Here is a 26,448-nt window from a genome sequence, read left to right as displayed (position 1 = left end):
AGCAGGAGCTGCTCGGGATGGGTGGCAGGGTGGCAGCAGAGCCACTGAGGCCACACGGCTGGGACGTGTCCCTTTGCCACAGGAACGACTCCAGCCGTGCTGCAGACAGGAACAGCTGACAGGAACAGAGCCCTGGATCCCTGGCAAAACCCAGCTGGCACAGCTGGCACAGCTGGCAGCTCTGCTCAGGAGAGGCCTGGAATGGCAGCACAGGAGGGCACAGGCTGGCATTTAGGGACTGGCCAGGCTTGGCAGGCACACCTGGCTCTGAGCAAAGCATTTCCCTTCACGACCACAACGGCACGGACACTCCTCCAGCCAGCAGTGAGCAAAAATAATTAGTACATACATTAGTAACTGACATCTTAAAGACTTTTAACATATAAAACATTATCATCTTTATGAAAATAGAACAATCTCAGCACAGGCTTGCCTTTCTGGGGGAGGAATTCAGGTATGCTTTTTATAGTTAAAAGGCAAGTGTTCTCCTGGACAGCTGCCGATGCTCTTGTGTAAAATGTCCTTAAAGCAAGACAAACTCCTCTGTACTAAATCTCTTTAGTCTTTTCTTTTCATCCTCGGAGAAAAGGTCATTTTCTTCATGGAGTGGACTGGAAACAAAGTCATAGTCTTTAGAATGACCCTTGACAAAAGTAAACAGGGGATATTTCTCCTTGGATGAAGATTTCAGCATCTGCAATGTAAAACACTATACATTAATTGTAATAAATAAATGTAATAAAACATTAATTGGAAATGAAGAAATACAGCAAGCACTGACATTCACCTGATGATGACTGCCAAGTCAAAAATGCATTATTTTAATTAGCTCATTAAACAAAAGCACTGCACAATCTAAACATTTCCTCCTCCTATTAGATGTTTATAAGCTAAGATGTTTATAAGATAAGCTGCTAACTTCCAGCCTGTCCCTGGTTTTGAGCACACAGATCACCTGGATGTGCTGTCAGACTCAGTGCAACAAAGAGATAAAAGGGTAGAAGACAGAAGATAAAAACCTCTACAAAATAGTTAATGGCCATAAGGGTCTCCTCAAGCCCAGGTGGGAATTCTGCAGCAACTGAGCATCCTGGGGAGGGATTTCTATTGTAGAATTGGCACGTGCAAGAATCAGTGTTTTTATTAGAAGTTTAAACACATTCACCAATGTAAATAAGGCAGGCAGGAGCACGTGGCTCAAAGCAGACTGGTGCCAGTCACAGGGAACCAGGGTACCCAAAACCTACATTTATAAATAAGAGAATTGGGCATGGAGAGAGGAGGTGTGGGGAATGATACATACTGAATCAGATCAGAAAAATACCTTTAAGAGCAGATAAAACCCCACCAAATACTGAAAGATATTTCAGCCTTTCAGGGTGTTGTTTTGTCCACTGATTCATTTTATAATTTGTTTTACTTTTTTCTTACCTGCTTGGGAAAACCCACCCAGTGTTGCAGTGGCTGCAGAACTACATCAGGCTAGAGACAGACACTGCAGAACCTAAAATCACTGAGCATGATTTCAGGAGAACAATCAGTAAAAAAAATCCCCAAACAGATCTTCAAAAAGTAAGAACTATTTATAAAATGACAGTCAAGGATTGAGGGGGTGTTTAAAAAAATAAGAAAAAAAATAAATCAATCCCAGTAAAATGCTGGGGTTCCACTGCCTTGTCTGTGTCCAGCTTTACTGAAACTTCCATCTCCACAACATCTCTTTCCATGCACTGAGGGAAGTGAGATTTGTGTAACTCTGATCACACCACATCTCAACAGTGAGCACAGAGAATTCGAAACTCTAAACAACTTCCAAGTTTCCTCTAGACACCATTACAGTGATAGCCAAAGGAGTTATTGATAAAGATCAGTATTTTCTGTATTTCATTGTCACTGTTGTCACTGCAACAAGAATTCTTTGTGCTGAACTGAATCCAGGTTTAACCCTCCCTCAGCTCCAGCTCTTCTCTCATTTCTGCTACATTTGGGTCACAAACAGGCAAGTGCAGCTCTATGAAAATCCCAAGGGATTATTTATTTTCTGGCATGTGTTTGCATATGGAAACAACTCCAAGAGGGGAGCCTGAATATGGTTTGGATAGAGTTGCACCCATCACTCCACTTGGGCCCCAATTCTGATGCCCTATTTTTATCTGTCTCTAAATATATAAGGCCCATAGTGTTTATCCTCAAGTATTAAAGCTAAATCTTATCTCTCATCTCTTATTACCCAAAAAAAGCAGGCAGAACTTGGATTTTTTAATCCAGCCTCCACAGGGCACACTGAAAACACACCGAGCTTTATAGTTCAAGAGTTATGACACTACAGTTGCAAACAAAGGGAAAAATAATGGAAGAGAAGGAAAACACAAAGGATGTGAAGGAAGGATTGCAATATCAATTGATAGAATGTTTCTGACATTGTCCCTGTATCCAAACTTTCCCCTTATTTCAAACTGACACTGCCTGAAATTTATAGAAAATAATGTCACTAATATTAAAGAGCTCCTATCCAAAACACCAGGATAATAAGTCCAACACTTGGATCAGTCAAGAGTATTTTCACAAACTGTGTTCAGGAAAAAACTGTACTTAATCCCAAACTTGAAAGAACAGAAACAGGAAAACAAGAAAAAGAAAACCTCTACTGGAATGGATTTTGTAATGAGGTTTTTTTTACCACGTTATGACATTCTATGTGACAGAACAGGAAAACATGGAAGAACAGAAATTTCACTATTTAAAACTTTCCATGGATCTGCTCCTTAGGAACTTCTACTTCTTTAAATCTATTTTCTACCTCTCTGGGTAAGAATCAAAGAAACAACTTCAGCATCAATCAGCATCTATGTATTATAATCAGCATTAAGTTTTAAAAAAATGCATTTTTGGCTGTAGTACTAATACCACTTATCAGGTTATTCCAAGTGCTGGACAAACATTAATTCTTTGTGCTGTTGTGGTAACTGCTATGGTTTCAATATTAACATTGAGCCCATCTGCTCATCCTTTTCACAGAGCATTTTTTGAAGCCACCAAACACTGAGCAGCTCACAGAACACATTGATGATGCTGCATTTCATACCCTCACATACTGGAATAACTAAGGAGAAAAAAACCTTGATTCCAATTGGATCTAAATGAAGGCAGAGCAGAGTTTTTCCAGGGGAAGGATGGGGTCACACAGATCTGCTGGGTGGCACCTGCTCCGTGGAGCTCAAACCAGAGCCCTGTGCTTCCCACCAGAAAAAGCCCGTTGTGCTAGGGAGAAATCATCGACGATTTGGGTTTGCTCCAACACTTCCCTTCCCTCCCAGTGCCTGCCCAGGCTCCGAGCATCCCCCAGGATCGCGCCGGGCGGGGCAGGCGGCTGCCAGGGCTGGAGGGGACATTCCCACTTCACGAGTGCCACCTCGTGGGCCCCACACCGCATCCCGCTCTGCCTCCTCCCGCAGCTCCCTCACACAGGGAAACCGGCCGGAATAAACACCAACCTGCACTTCTGACAGCGGTAAAGACACCGAGAAATGCCACGAAAAGAATTAGGTGTGCTTAGAAGGGCGAGGCTGATTGTCTTCCCCACACCCCGCTCTGGCTGAGGGATGGATTTGGGAACTCCAGCACCTACCTTGGTGATTTCTTCAGAAGCCTTCTCAAAGTCCTGCACAGTCCTACAGTAAAATCCTATTGTGCAGCTCGGATCCATTTTTTTGAATGACATCTTTTTTGGAGAAGGACAGTGGAATGACTGCAAGTTTCCCAATTAAAAAACACAAACCACACAGTTACAGCCAGGAACGACACAGATCCATGTATTTACTTTTGTCCTCACCAACAGCTTTAAAAATATCCAATCCCCTGCATCACCTGAATTAAACCCCAGCACACACTTTGGAAGTAATTTCTCCCACCCCCCACCCCATATATTCAAGTGATTCCACCCTTCCCCAACAGTGTAAAACCTCCTGCTGTTCAAGCTGCATTCCCCAAACTTCTCCACACACCAGGTTAGTTTGGAATCTGTCAAAGCTCTGCTGCTCCCAGCAATACTTTATGAATATTCCCAAGGCAGAGAAGGTGAATGCTCTTCTGCAAATTGAATTTGTAACAGCTTTTGCACTATCTTACTGCTTTACTACCACTGCCCAGTGCCCTTCCCTCCCCCAGCCTCTATAAAAGAGACATAATGGAATAAACCAACCTCATGCATTTTCCTTCAGTAAATGAAATGGGTTCAAAAACCCACAAAACACACAAAAGCAAAACCATATTACAATGATCCACAAGTAGGGAAAAACCAAACATGCCCTGCTTTACAAATGGGTTTTTCCTAACGTGAAATCTTTCCCTGACAGATGCTGCCCTGCCAGTGCTATGAGCTGATACCTTGAGCAGCCCTGCTGTAAGAGAAAACAAACACAAAACCCCCTTCCCCACGCTCCTCACTCAGTTTATGAGAGAAAAAATAAGTGTATCCCATCTACCCTGGTTCTGTGGTTATTTATTACAGGAACTGCAGTTTTGGTGAAGCTCTTTGTCCAATAACTGCAATTATTTCCTTACTTGCTCTCAGAGGGAGCCAGTCCCCTCTACTCTGCCTCTAACACAGAGGATGACCCATCATCCTCCCTCTCTATAAAATCCCTTTTTTTTTTTTTGCCAGTCACAAAAATCAACCTACAGGAGACAGCACTGGTTCCCAAATCTGAGTGTAACCATCCCTGCAGCAGCAGTTTTACATAATAAGATATATTGTTCTTTCCTGGTGATTACAAACCCAAAAGGTATTTCTGTAAAACCTCTGCTAAAAAATATCCACAAAGATGTTTAGGGCTATTTCTGCAAGAATTATTTTAGTCATTGCTTTTTCTCCTCACTGTTCCAATTTTATAAACAGCAACTGTATTTTTAATATTAATTCCTGAACTATCAAATGCATAAAAAATCAAAGCCATCTCATTCCAGCAGCAAGGCTGTCCCTCCAGTTGTGCAGGAGGTTTTAATGCTGCACAAACCACTGCACAACAAAGAGAAGTGGGGAGGATTTTTTTTTTCCCATTCCTCCAAACAAATGGATGCTGGAAGCCAATACAGAGTAGATTGATTTCCAACTTATTCTGGACAATTTATCAATTTTGAAAATACTCCCTATAGATAAATCTAACAAGCAACTATCCACACTAAGAAAGCAATTTTTGTTTACTTTTGACATTTCAGGACAAAGATATAATACTATTAAATGCACCAAGCATTAAATTGCAATCTATTTTCCGTCTGCAGGAAAGCATTAGGATGAGATCAAGCCAAGCTGGCAGCTTGCATACCTTCCAAACACAGCTTAAAACCTTGCTGTTATTTGGAAATTCAGATTAATGCCAGTCTGCAGAACAATTTTGAGGCTGAGTCAGAGGAACAGAACCCAAAAGATGTCTTTTTGTGGCTTAGCCACTGCACCACAGCAGGACCTTAAGGAATTCACTCTGCTGCTTTGTGCTCTTCCCACCTTTTGCCTGGTTTTCCCCAAACTGTAAAATCCCCAGAGGCACTGGAGCAAAACACAGTTATGAGGAAAAAGGGGAAGGGTCTGGGTAATCATCCCAGGCAGAGCTGGCACTCACCAACTCCTCCTCCAAGTATCTCAACAGGACAAACCTAAAGGCATCTCTAAACACAACCAAACTTCCTGGCTGGGATATTCTCTCACCCATTTTGCTGCTGTATTATTTTGCTTCATTCAGAACCTTCTCATTTCCTAGAGAATCTTCCACTTCTATATTATGTAACATGCTAATTCAAGCATTTTGTTAAGCATAAATAATGAAAAATATGAAGTGTTTGCTTTAAGGACTTCAGCCCTGTGTAGGTCCTTTGATACTTTTTATTTATATTATATATGAATAGTTTTCCTGAATGCTATTTGATGGGATTTTGTTCCAGCTCTCCCTGCTGCTGTCCTGGCTGTGGATGCCCCCTCAGGCTGCTCCAACTGAACCAAAGATCACCTAAAGTTGGGCACAAGACCAAGGAGAGTTTGTGTGGATGGCCCTGAGGATCTGACTCTGAGTGCTGAGGCCACTGAGCATTTCCTTGCAGCTGATGATGTTTTCCCAGGGTAGCTGTAAATTGAGTCCTCTGATCATCTCCTTTAGCTCCATCTATTTCCAGACCCCTACTATTGAATACAACAGGAATTCTCCCTGATGTTGATTGCAATTTGAATGTTAAATAAATAAATAAAATGACCAAAACCACAAACTATCAACCCCAAATCTAAACAGGTTTAAGATCTACAAATATCATCTATTTTCTTTGATGGAAAATTACTTAAATGAAGTGATCATCTATTTTGAAGATTTTATGATCATTAAAAAGAAAACAGATGAAGATTAATGAAGTAAAAATTAGACCTCCATATTGAGATTTAACCTCTGGTCATTTTCGTTGATTATAGGCCCATAAAGAAGGGCAGGACATTGATAAATAACATGTAACTGTAAAACCATAAAGCTGCAGCTAGCTAGAACAGCTCTAAATAATTAGTGTTTGATTCATATGGGAAGAAAACAGTGCCAGCTCTATATCCATAGTACCTCAAGAGGGAAATCCTTTATGCTGACATCTACAAAAGATTGGCAGTAATGAGGATCCATGTAAATCAAACTGTCATCTGCAAGGACAAAACAGAAGACAAGTAATTCAAAAAACACCTTATTATTACACTGCTTACAATCCAATTTCTATGCAGAACAGCTGGAAAAAAAAGCCAGTGAGTAACTGCTTGCCAGGCTGATACTCATTGACTGAAGCATAGGTTTTTGCAGGACAGATTAACTTTTGCATAATCAAATATGCTTGTATAAGCAGAATTTTTATAAAGTGATGAAACTGTCATTTAATTTTTGGTGATAAAATTACTTTTACAAACACACAATTATATTCTGGAGTTTGCATATGAAAAATGTATCGCCCTGCTTCATCCTGACAGCAAGAATATATTGATTGTCATTTAGGCATCAACTAACACCACTTAAAGCAGGAGAGAGTAAATACCTAAATAAGAACTGCCAGACAGGAACAGCAAACGCTCCTCAAGTTTGGTGAAACAGATAAATTATGCCTTGTTTATGCAACAAGGGAAATTAAATGTACATTTTACAGAATCCAATTACTCCGTGGGGTAAATGACAAATGGCTGGACTTGGGGAGATGTGATGAATTAATAAGGTACTCATTTTACTATTTTAATCACGCTATTTCCCACTGCTTCAATATTAACTTCCTAACTCTGAGAGAAAAAAATATTGAGGAGACATAACACATTCAAACACTAACCTTGGAATCCAGCAAAGTAATAGGACTGCTTGGGTTTGCCACCAATAATGCCAACACAGTACTCCAGGCTTAAAATTCCCTAAAACAAGAACAGGGAATCATTAAGATTAACCAAAGTATTAAACTGAATTAAAATATCTACTCTTTGCTCTTTTAGGCAAATGGTTTTGGATTTTTTTGAATACTGACTCCAAGACTTCCTGGGGCTTGAAAAGTGAAACCACACCAGCAGATATTCCAGAGAAAGTCCTCCCTTCCCATGAGATACCCACACATGTTTTTGGGGAGGAGACAAAACATCATGTCACACACTGAGCACCGGTTCCTTAGCCCAAATATCCCAATGGACTGAGATTTACAGCTTTCATACATTTACATTCTGGGCCCCTGGGGACTCTTCTTTTTGCACTCAAATGGACAAGCATGGCCAGAGCATCAACCTTTTACATCCTGGGGAGAAATGCCAGTTGAAGTTAAGAGTAATTACAAGGCCCAGCTCCAAAAACAGCTGCCCCACACCCAGGGAGGAGAGACAAACACACAACAGACAGGCCCCATCAATCTCCCTGGAGGATGCCTGGGAGGGCAGAGGAGCCAGAACCATCTGAAGGCAGAACTTTTGGGAAGGGGACATTACTAAATGTAAGCAGGGAACTTTTCTTTCAACAAAAAGAATACCAAGGCTGCTCAAGATAAAACCTTCCCTGCTTAGACAAGGATAAAATCATTTAAAAACCTCCCCTGGGATGCTACAGAGTCAAATCCAGCATGGTTTATACAGGTTAAGGAAGTGATGCTTATTTAAAATACGAATGAGGTTTCCTTAGAAACTTATTTAAAATATAAATGAGAATGTTTCCTTAGCAAATGCTCTGAGCATCACAGAACATCCAGGCACATCGGAGGCAAAGGCTCCAAGAGCTAAGGAGGGCAGAGCAGAGGAGCAAAGCTGCTCAGAGTAATGGATAACTGTTTAATCTATGGCAAGCTTCTTGTAAAAGTGAATTATAAAAAATTTATCAATTTTCACCCATAAATATAAAATCCTTTGTAGAAATTACCTCTTGTGCTACATTCTAAAATCTACATTTTTAACTTAAAGCCAGACTCAAAGAAATGTGGTCACTTCTTGAGAACAGTCAAGGCAGACACCAGAGTGACTGATTCAGGCAATTGAGAGCCCTCTTGTCACAGCCTCCATCAGGCTGCAAAGAGCAGGACAGCCTTGGCAAGGGAGCAGCAGGAATCACTCAGTGGAGCCAGCTAAAAACTAAAACTTTCCCAAACCAACTGTCTGAAAACACAAGGAAAATAATCCTGGAAGAACGACAATTTAAGTTCCTAACTTAAAAGCCTTCAGCAGTCTGTCTTCCCTTGCCAGCAAAAATCAAAATGTTTTCTGAAATGTTACAGTGAAGAGACAGCCACAAAATAAATCATGTTACAGACTCCCAGCTTTTGTCCATGCTACTACACTGGGGTAATTAAAAATGAATCCAAAATTTAAAGGCAGGTAAAGAGGAGCTTGGAAAATGAAATAAAAGCAGCAGGGCTAAGAGAACAAGCCCTTTCCTAAGCAGAGCAAGAGGTAGGATTAGAGCACATGCTCAGGTTGTCTGCAGAACCTCTGCTGAAAAAAACACAGCACAGACCTTCCCCCCTCTGCCTTCTCCTTGAGTTTTCCTCTTTTCCAGCTCATTTTTATTGTTTTAACTGCTTGCTACTCCTGCATCACCATCCTCAGAAACATTCACCCAGACAGAGAAAAAACAATTCAAGTAGTGAATAAAAATATCAAGTAATTCCATGAGAACAAAGAGACAAAAGAAAATGGGAAGAACATACAGGCAACAACTTTAAACCATTTGAACCATTTTCTTATTTAAGAAAATAAGAAACACAGTAAGGAATGGAGTGTATTTATATTTTAAAATGCTACCTGATCCTTAGTTACATATGCTATTAGAGTCCTGCTAGATTAAATTACCATTTGTAATTTGAGGCACTGCATTAATGTCTTTTCAGGTGGCTGCTGGAGGAGTAGGACAGTTATCACTGCTTTACCAAGGGACATCATGTGCTCTGCAATTATGTCTGATCTTGTAATAGGGAAATTTCAAATCTGTAAAGTCAAACTTTACAACCTTCAACTGTAAAATCCCCACCACACGTTTAATGGGGAGAATTACCCTCGTGAAGTCGCTTTTCATATCCCCTTGTGCTACTCTTTGAAAAATGATTGAACTCTCATTTCATACCTTTACAAACTCCAAGTAGTCTGTGTTTGTTCTCTCTCCACCGAGTCTCACAGGAACCAATATAATTACAGCTTTTGTGCCTGCTTTCCCAGAATCCATAAAAGAGCACTGCCTGTCAATAACATCCGAGCTGTAGACTGAGACAAACAGAAAAATTAACATTTCAAATAGAACCTCCAGTTTTTAGAGACACACCTCCTACACAGCATCACAAACAAAAACTGCAGCCCTTCCAAACCTTGCTGTCCTCCTAAAACACAACCCAGGTGACTCAGAACCAGTGTTGAGCCTCCTCATTCCCAACAATATTTTGTGGAATGGGAATTGCTGAGTTGCAATGCCAAGGAAATGCAGAAGGGATAGGTTAGGAGAAAGGCAATAAATATTTATTGCTGCATATAAACTTCTAAAAGGAAAAATTAAAACTTGAAAGCTCCCAACTAACAGAAACATCTACATGTAAAAGGAGAAGAGGCAATAATCGATTTGCTGATTTGGAATTCCACTATAAAATACCAAACAAGCAATGAATAACCTGCACATATCAAGAACCCCTTTGTCTACATAATCTCAATTTTGTGGATCCACCTCATAGGGATATTTTTTCCTTTAAAGTTCTGTTGTTAAGTGCTAACTGAAAAGCATAAAAAGCATCTAAAATGTTTGCAAAAATCTACAAAATCACAGTTACCTGTACAATCCTGAGCAACATAGACTGTTACTCCTTGCAGCTCAGGGTCTCTCGCTTCTTCAACAGCTTTTCTAAGTACAAACACAAAACTATTTAACTTACCATTCATTTTTTTAAAAAAAATAACAATAAACAAACAAATTATTTTTGTTTTTTAGAAATAGGTTGATTTTAATTGTTTGTGATAGGAGTTTTTTGTTTGTTTGGGTTTTTATAGGGCTTGTTTTGTTTAATTCAAGACACCTTCCCTTCTGGATAAATACAGGTGGTGGGGTGGGATTTTCTATTTGTTTTTAAACACTGAATACCAAGATCCAGCCTGAATCTTCCATGGCATCATGTCTGGCTATATAGAAGAAACAATGACATCTTCAAAAAAAGGCCCCAAATCCCACAATAATTTACAATGAAATTCATATTCACTACTTTATTTCTTTCTGTTTATAACTATTTTCTGTCATGTATGTTGATGATAAAGGCCAAGTTTGCTGGAAAAAAATACTACTTTCAACTCATTAGATCTCTTAATTAACCTTAGTTCATATAACAATCCACAAATTAGCACCTGGAAATAAAAAGTTTCACCAAAACTTTCAAAAAGATAATTACAATATTAGACTCTCCTCAAAAGACTAAGAGTAACAGACCTAAAAATAAAAAGAAAATATATGTTGAAAGTCAGAACCATGGTCACAAATCAGGGACAAAATCTGTAAAGAAAGGGAACTGTTCAAAATAGAGGATTTACCTTTGAGTTCAAAGTTACACCTGCATTAAATGGTCACTATCCCTTTATTCCCCACTATATTTTGAGGAATGGTTTAATGCAGTCATTCCCAAGTTATGAGGGAGCTGTACATTGTTAGTGCTGCTGGAAGAGAGAAAGATCCAGGAAAGGAAACTTCAGCAGGCTGGAAATCACCCCTGGGGTTGTGGAGAGTGTAACTCTGCACCAAACCCCCCCTGCTCCCGGTAGGGGAATAAAGAATTTAACAGATAATTTATTAAAGCAAGCAGAAATTCTGACTGCTTCTACCTGAGAAAAAAGTACAATAAAACACACTGAAAATGCTGAACTCCTACATCCCTGTTTGCATTTGCATGGATGCACAGCTGATTGTTTCAGTACAGCTGCACTTCAGATTAACGTAACATTTACACTAAATAACAAATTATTCTATTTCTATATCTATAAAAATATATATAAATATGCATGAACTTTGCCTTCTGCTGCTTGAATGATTTATTAGTGATACTGTTTATAAGTAAACCGGAATCCACTAAAAAATAAACGTGTAAGACTACAAAAAAAGCCCCAAAACATTCAAAGAACTGGATATCAAGGCTCACAGTATGGAGAAATTTGACTTTCGAATTTTTTTTTTTAACCATGCTGAATGTCACAGACCCTTTACTTTTACTGGGATATAATTATAATATTAATAGTCCCATACATTTACAGTTTCACAAGAATTTGATGTGTGCAAAGAAATGCTGAAAACATCAATTTTAGCTCTGACATTTCATTACACTATCAGTACATTACAGCCCCCAGGTTACAGTATAAAAAAAAAAAAATCTCTAATGTTATGCATGTTCCAAGGTTGAAAGAGTGGTTAGTTTTTAGAACATTTCATTAAATGCAGCTCTACTTAAAGGGGTTTGGAAGAGATACTTGGGATTCTACAAGAAAACAGGAATGTTGTGTTTTTTCCTGAAATGAGATTGACAAAAGTTCCTGCATCTGCTGCTATGTCCCTTCGTGCCTGTGAAAAAGCTCAGGAATTGCTCCTGATATGGGTGTTTTACAAAGCCAATAATGAGCAGTTTGCTGCTCAATTAGGCTGAAGTAATCTCAGGACACTCAGAAATGATTCTCTGTGATGTGACAAAGGAAAGGAACAAGAATTGAAGGTGTTTTACCTCAAAATGTGCGCGACCACGGCGGGCCCGTACCAATCCCCCGCCATCTTCCCGGATTTCTTCCCATACTCTATCAGCTGGTGCAGCCCAAAGGCTGCCAGTGGAGAGTCACCAAACCAGGAGATGATTTTCCTGTGATAAACTTCATTCCTCATCTCGGTGACATCCCAGTCCCTCCTCGCTGGGCCGCGCTGGGGCTGGGGCAGGATCTTGGGGTCCCTCTCGGCCGTGAGCGACGCCTCGAAGGAGGCCGTGAGCTTCCTCACAGTGCTGCTGGTCCAGGACTCCGAGTCAGAGCTGTCCATGTCCAGAGCTTCTGGCCACACCCAGGCTGCAGCAGGAAAAGGGAAAATCCATGTTAACCCATACTAACATTAATTTTATGGCATGATAAGCAAAGAGCTTCCCTTTGTCCCCCATGCTCCTGAAAGCAACAATGTGTATTTTATTTAATAATAATGTGTATTTTACACGTCGCTGTTAACAGGTGAACAAAGAATTTGAGAAGAGCAGGATTTGCTTTGATATTCTGGTGACCATCCCAGTCAGCTGAATAAACAAGATATACATGATTACAGTTTAGAACCCTCTAGCATATTAAATACATGAATATTACTTCAATACAATCCAAAAACCTAGCCTGCTTTTCCAGCTGGAGGTTTCCCTGTGGATGATGCATCCCACACAGCATTCTTCCTACAGAATGGGCTTCAGCAGGCCCAGGGAAGATGCCTGGAATTCTCACACAATTCCAACAAGCGCTCCCAACACACACCCAGCTCAGTGTAACATCCTCACAGGCCTTGCTGTTCTGGGCTCTCAGCTTTACATTCAAAGTAAAACTTCATATTTAAAATCAAAACTCATTCACAACAATATTCAGCAATATCTGGAACATTCCACATGGCAGTGGAAGAGTAAATATCTCAGCTAGAAACTTCAGGCAAGTTTTGCTTCCTAACAGAAACAACACCATTAAACGAGAATGAAAACATCTCTGGGAAAAGAGTAAACAGCCATGAAAAACTTCCTGTAAACATCTAAATATGTTTCCAAAGCTGCCCAGATCTCATAAAAAGCTTTTCAAAAGATAATTCACCAGCTGTCAGAAGGCCTACAGTGAGGAGCAAAGTAGCCCAGAAAGACCAACCCTACTCTGTCTTTCTGTGGATTTGGATTGCCACAGAAACAAGAGCACTCTGGAATCACCCCATCACCTTCCAAATTAGGATACAAGGGGGACATGCAAGGAATTCTTTGGAACCATGGATTTTAAAGATAGAAACCTGAGGCTTTTTTGTTTGGGGTTACTTCCAAATGAGCCATTACACACTCCTGCTGACAGGGAGTCTTCTGGGCAGGTCTTGAATTTCTTTTAAATGAATGTATAAAAAAAGTGATATTTAAGGGATTTGTATTCTCAGCAGAAGTATTTACACACTTTTTGATATGTGCAGTCAGTTGAAAGAGATAATGAATGTTTCAGGAGTTAAATATCAACAGCCAAAGGCACATTCACTGAGCCACTCCCACAATTCAGTCCTGAGCTGAGGGAACCCAGCCTTTGTGGTGCAGCTGGGCTGGGACCTTGCTCCCAGCTGACATCAGAACTGCACAGCAAGGGCAAAGTGTGACCAAAACAGGCTTCTCCAGAAGGATCTTCTGCTGAAGCGCTCCTGAGATCCCACAAATGGCTGAGGAAACAATGCACTGTGTTCTCTCAACCCCCCTGGGTGACTTCAGGCCCATGCCCTAGGTCATTCTGAAGCAAGCAGTGGATGATTGTTATGAAAGGGACTGGGAATGGGATGGAAAGAAAAGGTGTTTAACTCTTGACAACCTAAAAAATACCTCTCTGCAGGACATGGCTCAGCCTGGAAGAATGAGAAGGACATGGACACTCAGCCCATGACAGCAGAAAGTGTCCCACAGCTCCTAAAGCTTCAGCTGGCTGTGACTGAGGGAGGACTTTGAGACAGACAATGGTACGGAAAAAAAGGAAGTTCCTCTCTAAGTACATGGGGGGAAGGGAAGGAATGACACAGTGAACATTTCCACAAAGAGAATGATGTATGGAAATTAGATTAGATTCCTTCTAGGAACTCAATATATTAACACCAGCAGAAATTCAATAATGGACAACTTTAGAACTGATAAAAGATTATCACTACTGCCATAGCCCACAGCTATGGGCTGGGGAACTCACTCCTACATCTGGAGTTCAAGAAACAATCACATCTCCAGAGAACTGGGAATGTGCATGGGTAAGAAAACCCAGGTAGGGAGATTACACTTTGGTCATGTTTTAACTCACATTTGGATATTGGGAACTCTACAGGAATTTGCTCTGGCACACTTTGGTCCTCAGAAAATGAAGGGCAGGACAGGTCAATCTCTGGTGCAAAGGGACAATTCCAACAGTTATTGAAGAGCCCACAAGCAAAACCAGCTGGCCCTTGAGATTTGGGATAAAACAAGGCCTTTTGGTCTCTTCAGAGTGCCTGTACTTATGCAAAGACAGAGATTTTCTCCTAACTCACCTCTCCCAAGGAAGTGAAGCATCAGACCCTGAGCCAGCAGCATCTGCCCCGTTCTGAGCGTGCAGCCCCAGCCACAGTCTGTGGTTAAAGCAGAGCCTTTGATCTGAGGGAATTCCTCTCTGTAGGTCAGCCAGATTCTAGAAATGAAATCTTTGCGGAACTCCTCGACGTTCCCCGAAATCTCAGTGTTGATTTTATCAAAATTGGACCCATCTGTAGAGAGCTCTCCAGATTCTGCAAAGCAAAGCAAAGGTTAAGCTCTAATTTGTTATGGCACTTCTATTATCAGAGAGCAAGTAACAAATATCAAATTTACTGGAAAAACAGATTTACAGAAGTTCACAATTGCCTCCAATACAACAAAGGTAAATTGGAAGGCAAACATAACAGGAATGTGCCAGATGAAAAAAAAAAAAAAAAGAACAAACCAAAGAGCAGTGCAGACACCACTGTGCCAGTGGAATCATTGACCTGCAAATAAGTGCTTAATTCACCCAACTGTGAATGGTCAAATAAAGAGAGAGACTTCAAAAACTGCACACTGGAAAGTGATAACAAAGATATTGGTATAGTGACCCTGCTCAGGTATTTTCACTATTTCCATCAGATGTTTTAGAAAGAAAATCTCCAGTTGATGGTAAATGAAGTGCAAATCACAACACAAATTTTTACAGAAAGGACAAGGTTGTGGTGTAAAATCTGAATAAAGCAGATTAGGATAGGTTTGCATTAGAGGTGGACATTTAAATGAATATTTTCTATGCTTTCCATATTTACATTTTTGATTTGGCAATTGTTAATGCCAGTGTTTCTAGAAGAATAAAAATACCTTACTCCTGCTGATGAAGACTGGAGTGAGTGAAGTGCTGTACTCACCCTCAGTTTTGAAGTGGTAACATTTTCCCAGCAGAAAGACTGGAGAGTTCCTACTGAAGTAAGTTTTTGTTTTCAACACCCAACCTAGAAGAGATGCAGAACAAATACAAATTTGTGACTGTATTTTCCAAAAGGAAATGCTAACAGCATTTGGTTAAGCCAAAGGTTACCCTTGAAAGGGGAATAATAATAAAAAAAAAAGCATTGAAATTGGGTTTTGGTCTCATAAAAAATCCCATATAAGGTACAATGGCTACTATTTGCTTTCAACCATGTGATAGCCTGAAAGAAAGCAGAAAAAAGTATCTTATCTTTCCAGATATGCCCAAAAGTCAGTTATGATTAATAAGGTTTATCAGAAATCTGGTGGTAAATCTGAGCAACCTCAGTCCTAAAGGGAAAGCAGAAAAATCAAGGACAGGCTAGTAAAGGGCAGACTTGAAAATCTGGTTGCTCATAAATGAATTACTGATGTTCAGCTGTGGAAAAAATGTTACTTAAGGGTAGATTCTTCAGTGGAGTTTGTATCTCACACACCATCCTATTTTTTTTTCCATAAAAGTACATTCATAAATAAAAATCTTTGTACAAATGATTCCATATTATCCCTGTTTAAAAGCCTATGCAAATCTAGTGTAATTTTCAGAATATATAAACTGTTTCCAAAAGGAGTAATTTAAAATTAAATTATCCAAGATTTATTTGAAAAAATGAAATTTCATTCAGAAGTTTTTTAGTGGGGCTAATTTATAACATCAAAGAAAAAATTGTTTCAAGGGCCATATTGCATTTTCAGTATTAATTAGCTATGGTTCCATTTATATCAACAAGAAACACTCCAGTCCTTTTAATGAGGACAGATCTTGCCACACTCTGCTCCACTTACTGTATTTCATGTTGTGCCATGCAGACATAAACTTTGATTTGATCTTTTCTACTTCATCTGTCCCCGTGGCCTCCATATTCAAATTCTAGAGAAAAAGCCATCGCTGTCTTGTGAGGCTTTCAGTTCTGCTGCTGCAAAAACCAAAATACAAACACTCAGCATCCCCCACTCAGCCACTTAATCCCAACATGGCCAGAAACAGCAATAAACTCACAGAAGCAATCCCGTGTCCCATGAATAAGTAATAAAATAATTTAATTCCAAATATACACCAATAAAAGCACAACACAAAGCTAAATAAAAGATAATGTTCTCCAGCAGCTCTGCCTTGTACCACGAACTGCTGCAGAGCACAAAACCTGTGCTGGCACATGAGTACACTCATTTTTTATCAGCAGTGAGGTGGAGAGCTGTGATGCAGCTCACTAAATAGAAAAGATGATGCTCTTTTCTGCTGAAGAGAAAACAAAAAGCACTTTTTGTGTTAAAATCCACCACAGTGCAGGTTAATTTTGTAAAAAAATCCTGATAAATTTTTGAAGGAAATGCATCTTTACTGGCTCTTTCTGCACTCTAAGATAAAACAGATTTCACCTTAAAAGCAACTTAAACTGGTAATAATTAGTAACAAGTAAATTAATAAATAAATGGTAATGACTTTATCCCTTTTTCTAAGAAATCTGAGAAAATGGGACAGAACCCCCTCCACAGTCCAGCTGCCCCATTTCTAACAAGAAGTTTGCTATTAATTAACAGAACTTCCTTCACAACGTGTATTCTCTCAGTGGATCACCTTGAAATACTTGACACAGAAAGTTTTCTTGATGGTATTTGGTGGCACAAACCCTTGCACAGACAGCAGAAAAATTAAGAGCTCCTGATTCAACAGCAGCCCTTGTGGGGCATCAAAAGTTGATCAACAGTGGGACATCACTGCAACCTTCAGAGAGTTTTTTATCTAAGTTCTGATATTACCAGCTGAGGATGTGAGCAACAGTGAACTTCTACATTTAATTAATAAACTTGGGCCAAGAGAAAACCTCCTTGCTTTAAAAGGAGTATCTAGAACTGTATTTACCTTTCCATGTGCTATTCTCCACGGAAATGGGATCAAAAGCAGGACAAAGACTTAACTATGTCACTTCTCTCCACTGGGAACGTATTTTAAGTAAACCCAATCACTGACAGTGTAATTAAGGAGAGGGTGAAGATGTCAGGGTGACAGCATCATCTGAGCCTGAGGGTACTCACACAGATCCACCTTTTGGGGATCTGCAATCTGCTGCCCAAACCACCCCTAGCATTTTCTCACTATTCCCTCATATTATTTCATAAAAATCTGCTTTTTGACATAATAAGAAACAATGCTAACTCACAAACATGAGGGAAGCCTGACATTTTTCTAGTGAAAATAATAAGTGTCTACACCCTTGCTATTATTAGCCTTGTGTTAAACTGGGGAAGGAAGAAAAGGAGAATTTTAGGCTGGGTTTTAACTCCTTGCCTTTTCCCCCCTCTTTTTTCTTTAGGAAAAAAAAGGGAAAGCCTGACTGTGCCATCAGCTCTAGACAGCAAAGCTGGTAAGATGAACTCTTCAGAAGCTGTGTTTGGTCCTGTCTTCCCTCACATAATCCGTCAGCAACAACCATTTATACAGACACCACTGATTGCCTTAAAAACTAATTCCTATAAAAGCTTCTTCTGGCTAAAATTAGAAATGAAACAAACTCTACAGTTCTGAAAGGGCCTAAAGACAAAATTATGTAAATGAGAAAGAAGCTCGTTTTCTTTTAAAAGACAATGCACATTTATCTTTGCTCCCAGGACATTTCTTCTCTCACATTAAGCTAAAGATGAAAAAAAAGGCTTCCGAAAATGCTAACACAAACCAGGTATAATCTTTTCATGGGGAAAACACAAGTTCTTCCCATCAATGCAAGGAAGCATCAGTAAGAGTCCCACCGAAATTAACAGAACAGCACCAGGAGAAGATCGCAGGAAATACAGATTGAAGCCCAATGAGCTTTAATATCAAATTATCAAATCCAAACCGAGGATGGTTTTATCCGGAAGTTGCCTAATTTCTGAAGTCCTTTAGATGCACATGACGAGGATGATGTTCCCTCAGGGAGCAGCGGGACACGGCTGGAATGGAAACCCCAACTCCTAATCACCCCTGAGGGGATCAGTGCCGGGAAGCGGCTGTTTCCTCACAGGGATGGAAAAACACCCCAAAACCCCCAACAACAGCGTTTGTTTTCATAAACAGCAGAAAAGCAACGCAAGCGCCCGTGAGACCGCAGCGGGAAGGATGAACGAAGCCTCAAAAGGATAATTATAAGACATATTATCTCTTATTAACTAATTTGGTTTTCATTTGTACCTTGAAGGAGCCCGGAGCGGCAGCGGCGACGGTCAGGGAAACCCACACGGAAGAACGACGGCACGCAGTGGCCAGAGGTCATTTTTGAGGAGCTGCAAACACAAAAGAGGATAGTTAGAAACCAGACTTTCAAGCCGGCTCCGAAAGAAAACCAGATTATTCCTTAGTCCTGCAGCAAGGACGGAACGCTTCGCTCAGATACGACTCGCAGCCAAGCAGGAGCCCACACGCACCGCGGGAAGGAGCTCGGCGGCTCCCGGGCCCACAGGACACGGCCGCACCCGAGCCGCCGCCGCGGAGAGCCCGTCCCGCCACCCCCGGCCCACGCTCACCCCTCACGGAGCCGCCTCCGCCATACCCGGGGCCACCCGGGCAGCGCGCGGCCTCCCGGCGCTGCTCCCGCCGCGCCGCAGCGGCGCGCAAACTACAACTCCCGGCGGGCACCGCGGCGGGGGCGCGGCGGGACAGGCGGGGTGCGAGCGCGGGGCACGCTGGGAAGTGTAGTCCGGGGGGAGCGCGGCTGGGAGGCGGGAGGGAGGAAGCGGAGGGAGGAAGAGGAGGGAAGGAGGGAGGAAGAGGTTGGAGGGAGGTGTCGGGACAGGGCTGCGGCTGGAAGCGAAATTCCGGGAAGAGGAGCGGGAGCAGAAATCCCAGCCCTTTCAAGGGGTCAAAGGGCTGTTCTTTAACTGCGTTTCTCTGTTTCTCTCTTTGCTTGCATTTTTTTTTTCAAGGGGGGTGATTTTGTTTGATTTTTTTTTTATGGTTTTCTTTGGGTTTTTTTTTGTGCGTGTGGTTTTTTTGTGTGGTTTCTTTCTTTCGGTTTAGGTGTTTTTGGGGTTTTGTTTTGGTTTTTTGTTGTTGTTAGTTTGTTTTTTGTTTTGTTTTTTAATTCCGTGTCTTTTGATTCCTCCACAGGAAAATGCCTCCCATATCTCCAAACTCCCTGAAGAATTTCAATTTCCAGCGTAAATACCCACCTGAGTGTGCTTTGATTCAATTCTCTCCTTTATTTCCTCTCTAAAAGTCCCATCAAAACCACTGCATCTCCTCTCACTCTCCTGAGGGTTTTTTTTAGGGTTTCTTTAAAGTGTTTTGTAAAGTAGGTTCTTCATTAATCTGTTTGTCTTAAGCTGCTTAAAAATACTCATTGGCTGTATTGGAAGCCGAGGGCTTAGAAAAAAAAAGTGTAGGATTTGTGGAGGATTGAGTTGAATTTCTCAACTGTCTGGAACTGGCATTAGTGCTCAGCATTCTAAGAAGGGTGATATTCCTGCTTTTCCTGGTACTCACCAGCCCAATTTTGGGTTCATGAAGCAAAGTAATGTGGGGTTTTTTCCATTTTGTGATTTTACTGCCTTCTGCTGGTCAGAGATGATCAGGCTGAATTTAATTTTTTATAATCAGCACATGATCTAAAATTTAGCTGCAGTGCAAATGCCAGCAATAGATGCTTTGTGTATTTCTTGGTGTTTTGTTTTTTTTTTTTTCTGCAGCCTCATGGATATATTTCACATAGGAGGGTTGATCATTAAAGAGGATTGTAGGTTTTAATGTGCAGACTGCATCTTGTTCCAGAAGCCTGCTGTTGGCTTGAAGTGGGGATGTAGCAGATCACCTTTCTAATCCTACCCTGCCTTTCAGCTCCCTGCTTGCCCTTTGCTCCCAAGAAAAAGAAAGATTTAAAAATAAAAACCTTGTTGCTGTTTGCATAAACTCATGAAACTGTGGCCCCACGACAGTGCAGTTAAAAGAGGCCTGCTGCCTCCAGAATTTCATGATCTGTTTTAGGAATTATAGTTGTTTAAATTTTTATCTTTGCTTTTATTCCCTGAGACAGAGATGGATGTGCTTGTCTGTCTCTGTAGGGGCTGGAAGGTGGAGAGCTGAGGAGCTGACAGGGCTTGGCAGCCTAAATGTTGTACAAAGAATTATCTACCTGCTCAAAGGAAATGGTTGTTTCCCTTCCTGCACCTTCCTGCTCTCAAATTTAATAACCATACCCTGAACTGATAGGTCACACAAGGTGCCACCTGGATATACACTGTAAATCCCCTGGGCAGGCAGGTTATGAGAGGGAAGATACTTATTTTCTGCTTTTTTTCCAACACAAAACAAAGCTTTGATTGCCAAATAATCACTCAGGCAACTGTAAATAATTGTGTTTAAAAGAGAGAGTTTTTTCCTCATCCACCAGTTCCTATTTCTGTAGCAAATGTTTGCAGAGGGAGTGGGAGAGAGCTGAGCCCAACAAACTTACAAAAGATGTCACAGAGTTCATACTTTCAGCATTTTAATGGCATAAAACCATCTCTGAGCTCCATTTGAATGTTGTAAGGAAATTTCTAAAATCTGTGTTCCTGGAAAATATAATTTATCTCTGCTACTTCATTTTTTTTATTTATAGGTGAACAAGGTGGGTAACACCAAGTGGCAATGGCAAGATTAAAAATTAGAGGAGATAGTCTGATTTATGGAGATACACAATATTTATCCTCCAGCCACTGCAGAATGGTAAGAGAACACTGGGCAGTGGGGAATAAAGCTTCTGTTCCTGTTCCTGCCACTGTTCCTCCATCAGTAATCTGCAATATATTTAGAAAAGCTCATTAAACATTTGGCCAAATGTGCTTTCCCAAACATTGTTGTCTGAAGAGAGCAGACCTTGGGTCAAGTAGCTGGAGAGAAGGGAATTTTTCCTTGTTTATTTTTAGTTTGATTTCCTAGGGAAGTAAGCTATCTGTGATCTGTTTCCCTCTGGAAAGTTTTGAAACCATTCAAGTTTGCAAAGCCTCAGAGATGTGAAATAACTCCAGTTTTTGTGGGAGTAGCTGCTCTGGTAAAAAGAGACTCTGGAACAGGAAAAGGGGAAACCATAGGAATTCTGTGTGAATTTGTGCATCCTTCCAAGCAGCAATGAAGGTGGAAGGGGCAGCAGGAGCTGGATTGCTCTGATGTGGTTTTCTCCCCCAAATTAGCCAGCAAACTTCTGCTTGTACTGAGTCCCTCCAAATCCAGATTTCCTTTCTCTATCCCAGGATTAGGGTAAGGAAGAGGAAGCTTCAGTAGCATACTTGGAAGAGTCTGTGCCCAGGCTACCCTTAATGTAAGATCCTAGTTATGCAAGAGGAAATAAAACACATTAATGCCAATTACAGAGTGTTGGACTGGGAAAGGCTGGGAGCTGTGCTTGGGGTAGAAACAAACAACAGAAATGATAAACATGAGCAGGAATTAATGGAAGCTCAGTTGGGAAGACTTTGAGTTCTTCTCCGGGAAGATTTGATTTCTTGAACCCACCTTTTGAAGTGAAGAAAAAAGAAATCTGCCAGGAAACAGTAAAGCAGAAGTGAAGCTGCCATCAAATACCACCGTGTGAAGAAAGCTCTGGAAAGGCTGGTACAGTTCTGTGGGTCTGTGAAGGAAGGAACAGGGATGTGAGGGATGAACTGGAGGCTGCAGGAATTTAAATCTCCTGGTTTCTCATCAATCCAGCAGAATTTGGGTACTGTGCAGACTGAGAACAGCAGCGTGTTCTCTCTTGCCAGAGCTGTCCAGAGGAGATCACATCTGTGCACTTCATGTCACACACGTGTAGCTCCTTCTATTGGAACATTTGCCAAGAGAGGCAGAGATTTGGCCCTTGCCGAGCGCTCCTCGTTGCCCGCAGCTGCCAGGAGGTGGCTCTCTGCATTTGCAGTCCCTGTTTACTACTTTGTTTATGGAATTACGCTGGACACGCTTTCCGTGGAAAATGTTTTCCCTGCGTCTGCCCTGAGGAAGTTTACGTCAGAAGAACAAGGAAACCGTGGGCTCAGTAAATAATCTGCTAACAGGCAAGGCAAGGATCAGTTCACTTTTGTCCAAATGTTTTCTGGCTGTGATCCAAAGGGATTTTTCCTGTGCAGCACCTAATCTTATAAGATTATTTCTAGCAGGCTCAAGGAGTTATATCTGTGTTGGTAGGGTGCACTTACCAAATTTGATTATACCCCAGTAAAAGTCATTCTCAATTAGAGAAAAACCCCACATTTTAGTCACATGTTTTGAAGGGTGCAGGTGGATCATGGACAGGTACCCTGGTGAATGGATTAAGATGCTGCTTCATTCTCCCCCTTTCAGTGTGAGAAGAGAGAGTTCTGTATCCAGGCCATGGACTCCTTTTTGGAGGCACTGATGTTTCCCCAAAGCTGATGTGTTCTGTTGGAATCCAGTGTGGAACAAGCCAGGTTCCTTCTTTGCTTCCTAAAACGTGGTGAGAAATTACAGTGTATTAAAGAGGAGTAACTATTCAGTATCCTTGTAATGCTGGTAAAGTTCCAGGTATTAATTTGGTTACTAGGAATATGTAGCCTCTATTCAAGCATTAATTTAAATTAACTTAGGCTGTCTGGAGGTATTAATTGCATGTACACAGCCCTTCCACTCTTGATTTGTCTTCACCCTCAGTCTGAGATATCAGACACCCTTGAGGACAATACATGGGCACAAAAAACTTTGTGCAAAACAAACAGTTTAACATTACAAGTACATCTTGAATCACATACAATTTCCCTCTATTTTGGAAGAAAATGGTTCCATCTTCTTTTTTCAGGAAAACTTGCCAACTACAGTTGTTTCTAAATCAGAGGGATCTGCTAGTTCCTAAAGAAGTATTTTTATTGCAGACTGTAATTCCCATTAATTCCATTAATGTAACAGGTTTCTCTGGTGGTCACATCCTCCTCTTTGCAAAGCTTGGGTTTGTGTCTTCAGACTAAGCATTTTCTTCCGTTAATTCACTTCTAAGAGGACAAAACAAGAGGCAGAAGAACTGTGACTGTGCCTGTAAGAGGCAACACTCACCTTAGTACCCAAAATATCACCTTCAAACCACCACATCAATCCCCTCCATGTCATTACCATGAATTCTTGTATTTGACATTATTGAATTTATAATGGTCAAAGACTGAAATTTTTTTTCCCTTCTTATTCCTTCACTTTTCCCTTGACTTCTCTTGGTTAATGCTGCAGTCACTGCAAAAGTTAGGGTCAATCTACAGAAGCTCTTGGAGTTTTTGCAAGGTCACATGTACATTTCTGCCAATGTTAGTGATCTTTTACTGTTTGAACTCACAGACTTTGTAGACTTTTGCTGGTCACTATCTGAAAAGTAATGAGAAATCTGTATTTTTCTGAAATTTACTGGGTGTTGACTATTAATTGAGGGGTTTTGCTTGTATTTAACCCATCTGTATGGAGAAAACCTATTTCTCTGCAAAGCAATGCCATCCTGATGTGAGAACATAAAATATCTGTATTTGATAGAGATCCATTTTATATCCTCATGGGATGGGATGGCTGGAGCTCCTCTGGCCCAGCTCTCAGCTACAGAAAAAGCCAAGGAATAGCAAATGCAACATCAAAACTCTGTAAATAGTGCCCAGAACATAACCAAAGTCCTTTCTCTGTGGTAATGACTGACAGGAGGAGAAAATGAAACCTAAAATCCCAAAGGTCTCCAGTGGACCTTGGATACTCCGTGGCTGCTGGGGCTGGGCTGCTCTTTGCACCCTCTGGCAGCAGGAAGAGCTTCCCTTTCAGAACTGCAGGATTCCCAGTTTTGGTCTCAGAGTTTGGGTTAGGCAGGGATATTTTTCCCTCCTGCATTCCAGGCTGGTGCCATTTTGGAAAGAAAAAAGGAGGGAAGAGGAAACATTGCTGGTGGTCGCTGGTGCTTTGTTCTGTTCTTGTGAGCACACACACTCGGGTGTGAGAATTTGGGGAGAGAATTCCAGACTGGTTTGGGTTGGAAGGGACCTGAAAGCTTATCCAGTTCCACCCCCTGTCGTGGGCAGGGACACCTTCCACTGTGCCAGGGTGCTCCAAGCCCTGTCCAACCTGGCTTTGAGCACTTCCAGAGAAGGGCAGCCACAATTTCTATGGATATGAAGAGGTAAATCTCTTATCCCTGTGTGAGGGCCTTCTCTGGTGTGCAATTCCACACTCAGGCAGCAACTGCAGAGCAAAAGTCTTTTGTCTTGGCAGGCGTTTGTGGGATATTTCCTCCCCTCCCCCTTGGAGAAGAACATCCCTTTCTCAGTGCCTACAATAGGTCTTTGCTTCCCGGGATCTCTGTGTGTGTGCACGTGTGTGACACATGACAGCACCTTTGTGTCGCTGGGCACAGCCTCACCCACAGAAGATTCACTTGGTGGCTGCATTAAATCCACTGGGATCACTCACACATGGAGATATTTGCAGGTTTTGTGGCACTGCCTGTGTAAACACAAACAGCAAAGCAGAGGAATTACACACAGCTGGAAATCAGCAGCTCCTGCAAGGGGAAGGATTGGTGTCCTCGATGGAAACGTTCACACCACGCAAACAGATGGAGTGGGGGGAATTAACTCTCCTGCTTTTGGACACTTCCTGGGTGACTATTAATAGTTCCCTGGTTTGGATTAATGCACAGCATATGTCAGGTAACAGGAGTTATCTGCTAGATCATGTCCTGGGCTCAATCTTTTTTTGAAGTCACAAAACCATCAGGTTTTTTTTCAATAACTCCCCACCTTCTACCTCCTCTTCCCATTAGAATGACCCCAAACCATGTTTGGGGTTTTCCCAAACAATTTTCCAACCATCTTCTGAAACATCATTAAGGACTTTTATCCTTTTTGTAGGAAAAGATGGGTTGATATGGGTCAGGATTGACTGGGAGTTTTGTTTGGCCAAGGGACCTGTGACACCCAGCAAGGTCTTAAGCTGCACCGGGGGTTTTAGGTTGGACATCAGATGAATTTCTTCATGATTAGACATTGGCAGGGGCTGCCCAGGAACTTTGGAGTCCTCACTCCTGGAGGTGTCCAAGGAAGGACTGGAGGTGGCACTCAGTTCTCTCAGCGGTGACAAGGTGGGGATTGGGCACAGCTTGGACTCAGTTCTCCTGGAGGGCTTTTCCAACCTCAGTGATCCTGGGATTCTGGTGCTCCCAAGCGTTGGCCTGGCAGCACCTTTGGACTGAGGGCTGGGGAGCGATGCTGAGGAGCCTTTTCCCCAAGCCACGGTGGATCCCCATCAGTGCCAAAAACAGCCCCAAACGCTCTGTGTTCACTTGGGAATAAAGCAGCACTGCAAGGGGACTAGACACACTTGGGCTGGGAGCCTGAGCCCGGTGGGGGTCACGACCTGGGGAGGGGAACTGGGACAGGGATGGGGACAGAGGACGGGGATGGGGACAGGGATGGGGAGAGAGGATGGGGATGGGGACAGGGATGGGGACAGAGGATGGACGCATGGACAGGGATGGGAAGAGAGGATGGACACAGGGACAGGGATGGGGACAGAGGCTAGGGACAGGGACAGGGACAGGAGCGGGCCGGCCGCGGTCACTCCCCGCCGTATATCTGCGAGGAGCGGCCCCCCGGCAGGAAGGGGGAGGAGGCGGCGAGCGCCGGGGGTGGGAGCTGCGCCGCTCAAGTGCGCGGCTCGGCGGAGCATTACGGCGGCCGAGCGCTGCCCGGGCCGGCAGCGCGGAGCCCGCAGCGCGGCCATGGCCGAGCGCCGCGCCTTCGCCCAGA

The 26,448-nt window shown here is 42.0% G+C and overlaps 2 protein-coding genes and 1 long non-coding RNA gene across 20 annotated transcripts in view; 2 read left to right on the top strand and 1 right to left on the bottom strand.

Moving 5' to 3' along the window:
* Nucleotides 1–370: 370 nt before the first annotated feature.
* Nucleotides 371–19,330, bottom strand: ATG4C (autophagy related 4C cysteine peptidase). Of its 3 annotated transcripts, none has more exons than XM_015636593.3 (12): nt 19,222–19,330; nt 18,890–18,981; nt 16,507–16,637; nt 15,621–15,704; nt 14,745–14,978; nt 12,205–12,535; nt 10,282–10,352; nt 9,591–9,727; nt 7,333–7,411; nt 6,591–6,667; nt 3,629–3,748; nt 371–709 (listed from the first exon to the last, which is right to left on the bottom strand). In XM_015636593.3, exons 3-12 carry the CDS (start codon nt 16,580–16,582, stop codon nt 524–526), a joined length of 1,395 nt encoding a protein of 464 aa, XP_015492079.1. In that variant the 5' UTR covers nt 16,583–16,637; nt 18,890–18,981; nt 19,222–19,330; the 3' UTR covers nt 371–523. The 3 variants fall into 3 exon arrangements, with proteins under 3 accessions (XP_015492079.1, XP_015492080.1, XP_033372295.1); XM_015636594.3 differs by having other exon boundaries at nt 371–694; XM_033516404.1 differs by lacking the exon at nt 19,222–19,330 and adding an exon at nt 19,123–19,141.
* Nucleotides 19,331–19,681: 351 nt separating this feature from the next.
* Nucleotides 19,682–24,190, top strand: LOC107208311. The gene is made up of 2 exons (XR_004498555.1): nt 19,682–21,400; nt 21,925–24,190. It is a non-coding gene; the product is annotated as an uncharacterized LOC107208311 (long non-coding RNA).
* Nucleotides 24,191–26,376: 2,186 nt separating this feature from the next.
* The window catches only part of DOCK7 (dedicator of cytokinesis 7), a 92,109-nt gene continuing 92,037 nt past the window's right edge, over nt 26,377–26,448 (top strand). For all 16 annotated transcript variants that reach the window (XM_015636195.2, XM_015636194.2, XM_015636191.2 and 13 more), the window contains exon 1: nt 26,377–26,448. In XM_015636195.2, the coding sequence (XP_015491681.1) occupies nt 26,421–26,448 (28 nt within the window). In that variant the 5' untranslated portion in view covers nt 26,377–26,420.

The sequence above is a fragment of the Parus major genome, chromosome 8 (genome assembly GCF_001522545.3).
Source record: "Parus major isolate Abel chromosome 8, Parus_major1.1, whole genome shotgun sequence".
Taxonomy (NCBI): Eukaryota; Metazoa; Chordata; class Aves; order Passeriformes; family Paridae; genus Parus; species Parus major.
Note: the sequence above shows the minus strand (reverse complement) of the source record. Positions and strands in the feature narration are given on the sequence as shown.